Source organism: Stegodyphus dumicola, chromosome 6 (assembly GCF_044657685.1).
Source record: "Stegodyphus dumicola isolate Sdum_Otavi_A_Nest chromosome 6, ASM4465768v1".
Taxonomy (NCBI): Eukaryota; Metazoa; Arthropoda; class Arachnida; order Araneae; family Eresidae; genus Stegodyphus; species Stegodyphus dumicola.
Genome location: NC_140773.1, coordinates 78886988 through 78892304, shown reverse-complemented (window position 1 = coordinate 78892304; position 5317 = coordinate 78886988). Strand labels below are relative to the sequence as shown.

General features: G+C 29.3%; 1 protein-coding gene across 1 annotated transcript; it reads right to left on the bottom strand.

The window, feature by feature from the left end:
* Nucleotides 1–338: 338 nt before the first annotated feature.
* Nucleotides 339–4458, bottom strand: LOC118185667 (uncharacterized). Its single transcript, XM_035355558.2, has 3 exons — nt 4328–4458; nt 2046–2376; nt 339–428 (listed from the first exon to the last, which is right to left on the bottom strand). Exons 1-2 carry the CDS (start codon nt 4340–4342, stop codon nt 2077–2079), a joined length of 315 nt encoding a protein of 104 aa, XP_035211449.1. The 5' UTR covers nt 4343–4458; the 3' UTR covers nt 339–428; nt 2046–2076.
* Nucleotides 4459–5317: the final 859 nt, after the last annotated feature.

Sequence of the window (5317 nt, the reverse complement as noted above, 5' to 3'; positions counted from 1 at the left end):
TTTACTATTACACGTCCTTTCTTGCATTAGGGTTGCCGCAATTATTTTTGGCAGGACTGGCATCAACAATAGTTTGGCGATTTTTTGCAGCCCTCAAAACCGAATAGTACCGTTCTTTGATTTTAATCTCCGCTTTGCTTAGATCTGGCTTTTATCACCGCGATAACTCGTCAATATTTCTGAAGTAACTCACGATCCGTTAGGTGAAACATCTTTAAAAAAAACTAAGTATAAAAAGTTTCAAGCAGCTCTACTTCAAATTAATTTTTAAGATACACACAGATGTATTCATCATTGCGTCATAAACAGAGATTCATGACTCAGCAAACAGCACAATATCAGTGGTGCGTAAATTTTAATTTATTTGAATTTATTTTACAGATAATTTTCATCAATTTCACCATCTTTCAAAACTTCTACTCGTTGACCTAAAAATAATAAAATAAGCATCGTCACACATTATGTATTTCACATTATATATGGATAATATGAACACGAAAAACAAGCAGCATAACTATAAATCCAAATTATTATTTCAAAACATTTTTAAAGTGTAGAGATATTACATTTTACATTACTGAAGTAGTGATTAAGTAAATCATAAGAACTTGCTTCTTTAATTATTTTCTAGCAATGAAACTAATAAACTCGAAAAACAGATAATTTCATTTTAGGATAACTAAATAATAGATTTTTTTCATATAAATAATAGATTTTTCATTGTTTAAAACGTTGTTTTGAATATTCCATAATCTCACGAAATTTTATTTTTTGTAAATATATTATCAGAAATTTATACGTGCTAAATTTAAAATTAATACTATTAACTAAATTATTCAGCATAAAAATATATTTTAAATACATTTTAGAGCAATTTTTCCATTTCGTTAATAGCTATTGAATGAAATTTCTTTTGTGTGAAGCAGAGTTCAAATTCTTTCAATTACAGAATGGATGAATTCTACAAGAAACATTTTCCATTCCAATAGATCCTTGATTATTCAAATTAGTATGAGTTGATTTTGAATATCACTTCTCAGAAAACAAGTTATTTTCTGATTTCCTGTGATAAGATTGCATCTATTGCTTTTAACTATTGCTTACTATTAAGTAACACATTAAACTTTAAAAGTATTGCATGTGTTTTTAAAGGTCATTTAATCTAAGAAATAAAATCTAATAAATTAATTTTTATTCCATGATAATAATCTTAATCTTTAATTATATTTCCTTACTATTCCATGAAAGGTAATCTTAATATTATATCTAGCATCGAGCATATCGAGCATAATTCTTAGATCAGTCTTGCTTATTATTTTTAAAACTGAAATATGTTCAGAGTTTTAATTTTTATTTATTTAAAAGAGAATTGAGTTATTGGTACCTAAGTTTTACATGAAAGCTTTACATTCTAATGTAATGATAATAATAATAATTATATATATAATGTATTGGCCCACCTTAGTCAGAATAACCTATTAAAAATAATTTCTTTTTAAACTAATTTTAAACTAAAAACTGCACACACACATATAAAGATATATATATATATATATATATACACAATTAAAATTGAAAGTGAATGAAATGACATGCGCTAAAATCCGCAGTATATAAAATAAATGTTAATATAGACCAAAAGACCAAAAATAACTTAATTATAATAAATAATATAAATATAATGTCGTACTGCATCAGTATATCATACATCAGTGCTGTACTTTTATATTTTTATTGCATATTTATGGTTCCCTTTTGCTCAGTTTGGCAACATGCAGCTATTTTTTCGTATTCAAACTTATCATTTTATCAATAAAATTTCTTTTGCAATTTTCATCTTGTTATCAATCATCAGTCTTCACATGTTTGGAAATTCCGGTAGGAAAGGTCCATATCATTTAATAATAAATTGGCATTTTAGTTTTGAATTTTCCGTTTGAAGATTTGAATGTTCATTGATGCGTACGAATATGGAACATCTAATTAACATTTTAAGCTAAAGGATTTTTAATCTATTGCAATTACGTGAAAGAAGAGATACATACCACATCTTTTTCTTTAAAAACATTTTTGACTCTATAAATATCCACCATATCCAAGACTGCCTCCATATCCACTGCCATAGCCGCCGTATCCACCATATCCAAGACTGCCTCCATATCCACTACCATAGCCGCCGTAACCTCCCAGTCCGTAGCCTCCATAACCGCCTCCATAACTGCCGTAGTCTAGCCCATAACCTCCATATCCATGTCCTTGGGCTTTTCTGAAGTATCTGGTACTAATTCCATGTCCATGTCCATGTTTACTGTAATGGGGAATAACGTCAACGTAGGAGCCATAGGCAACTGCTGCCAGTACTAAAACAAGGAGAACCTGACAAGCAGAAAATTGTAAGTAATTAGAAATAGGCAGTTAAAGTAATAAAATGAAGTTCGATTGTAAATAGTTAAATTCCACCCAATGCTTTTGGTGAGATACAGAGTCTAGTAGTCAAAATTGAAACAGAAGTTTACGTCACATTAAGTGCAAGAGATATCTGTAATATTATGATATATTGCAGAATTTAAATCGATGTAATTTAATTACACAAATTTTGAAGTTGCGAAATTTTTGTAAATAATGAGCTGAAAAAAACACCAGATGTAAACCAATATTGTAATAATTCATTTTTCCCAGGTTAACCTCGCATCCTTTGATATTTTTAAACATTTTTAATCATAGTTTTCTCCGTATTGCTCTATGTCAATGTTTTCTGAATCTCCCCAGTTTTTATTACTCCATTAGAACTCTAAATACATTGGCAACTGAAATCAAAAGTCATTTGGATTTGCTTCCTATAAACCCTGCCATTTGGCTTAACTTCTGATTGTTACTTTAAACGCAAACTCAGTTTAGATTATTTGTTAGTTCTCTTTGTATTTAATCCTCTTTGTATAATTCTACAAGTGTCAGAAGATTTAAGAACTTCGAATTATCGCTTTATTTGCTATCAACAATCCTCTTTTCTTTTTTTTTTCTTGTTATATTCAACTTATTTCTGAAAATGGAAAACTAATAAATCTTGTTAAGTATTTTACCTTTAAATCCCCTAGATTTATTATTGAATTCAGTTTAAATTATTGAGAGAGAGAGCATTAATTTTCTTGGAATCAGTGCATTAAATACTGCTTTCAGGAGAAAAAGCAATTCTCAAATTAACCATTTCAGAAAGTAAAAATGACGCTTTTCTTAGTTATGTTATTCGTTTTCATTCCCTTTAACTTCTAGTTAAATAAATGACACATTTTTAAATCGTAGCTAGAGTCAAGAAATGATGAAAGTCATTGCTAATACATTTACTGTCTTGTTGCATCTACATTTTGGATACGTTTATACGTAAATTTGATGTGATAAATTGTCCAACTGAACATTAAATGAGTAAGAAATAAGGATATAAGTGATAAAGAAATGAAAAAAATATAGATTTTAGGAACAGAGAACGCGCAAAAGTAACTAGACTATCTCTCCAATTCCAGCCACCGATCTTTTGACTGCTAGCCAGCCGTGTCGCCACTTACATTACAAGAACGCGCATGAGATAAGAAGATAATTTCTAATAATATAAACAAACTCGGAATATTCTGTGCAGTTCTTTTATAGACTAGGAAACAACATAATGACATCGCAACGTTTGACAGTTAAAAAAATGTTCAAACAATTCTAGTTTATATTGGAAAAAAATAATCTTTGTTACATTCCCAAACGAACTCGATAGAGTACAGAAAGGAGTCTTTTTGTTGGTAGAACGTTTTTCTATCAACCGCTAAAAATAGGACGCGATGTATGTACCCATAATTTAAAATTAAAGATTCTCTTGGGGCATAAATGTTTAATATATTTCTCAAAATGATATGGATTTGCAGACATTTTGCTAAATTTTTGCTAAATGTTGAACAGAAAACGACTGGAGATAGACTGGTTTGCCTCTTCTACGTCTACCTCTACCTATACCTCTCTTTAACTTTTTATGTGTTTCATGACTTCATAGAAATTTTTCACGTAGTGTACTCAGATAGCTTCAGTTGTTTCCGAAGAGATAAGTAGATAGTAAAACTAAAAATATTTATTTGGAAAAATTTCAAGACGTAATTTTTAATAACATGAAATGTTTTCTTTGCGCATGAGCTTAAGCACAAGAAAAATTACTTTACTTTTCTCACAAATAAATGAAAACGTTTAATTTGATAATTAATTATAAAAAAATTATATATTCTGAAGAGATTCCTAACATTAGACTTCTATTAATGCTGTGAAATAATGCAAGTGTATAAAATATAAATCTTACCACAGCTTTAATCATTTTGAGACGTTTGGCGGTTTAACTGTAGATTTCAGCTATAACAGATCGTAAATTGAACGCAGCGTTTATATATTATGTTTATGCTACACTTCATTAAGCACACACCCTGTTTTCCAGACGAGATATTCGAATAAAAATAGGAATTATGACAGAGTGTGCTTAATTCATTCATTTTTTTATTCTGTTTCATTGTCAAGTGTTGTAATAGTTCACCTCTTTTGTTCTAACGTTACACCTTTGAATTCCCCTTTTTTTTCATTCCTATTTTTTTCGAAATATTGCGATTAACTTTTACGTTGCTGGTGTGTGTACATATTTGCTCCAGTTTTAAAACAATGTTTAACTAGTTTCAATGTTACTAAAAAGTCTTCTCTTGTGCCCATTTAATGAAGTATTTTTAATTAAAACCAACAACATTTATGCTTTCTTCTGACGATTAACTGCTCATCAGGTCACAGAGCTCAATCTGTGCTCTGTAGTAATGTTGCAGATCGAATTGCAATACATGGCTGCAGCAGGAATTTTACCGCTTAAGTGCCCATGTATAACTTAAACACTAACTATTTTTCTTTCTAAATCCTCTTCGAAGGCAATCTTTTGCGTTTGGCGCATAGTCTTTGTGTGATTTGCCATAACAAGCAAACAGAAATGATGATTATTTCGATATGTACCAAATTCTTTATAATATTAATTAAAAATTTCCTTTAACGTCATTTAATAGATAACGCATGTATCACTGATCACTGATCGATGAAGTATTTCATCTTTTTTTTTTTTTTCAGATGATATTTTACTACAAGTCAAATTTTAGTTTACTTTGTTGTTTCTGTTAGGAGAAATAAAACACGAAATGAAATAAAACACAAAAGAAAAAGGCATCTTGCTGTTTACTTTCCACGAAAATTCAACCATTAGGGTAAAATAAGAAAATTAGAATTTATTACTTAATTTAGTATATGATACAATTTAAGAATT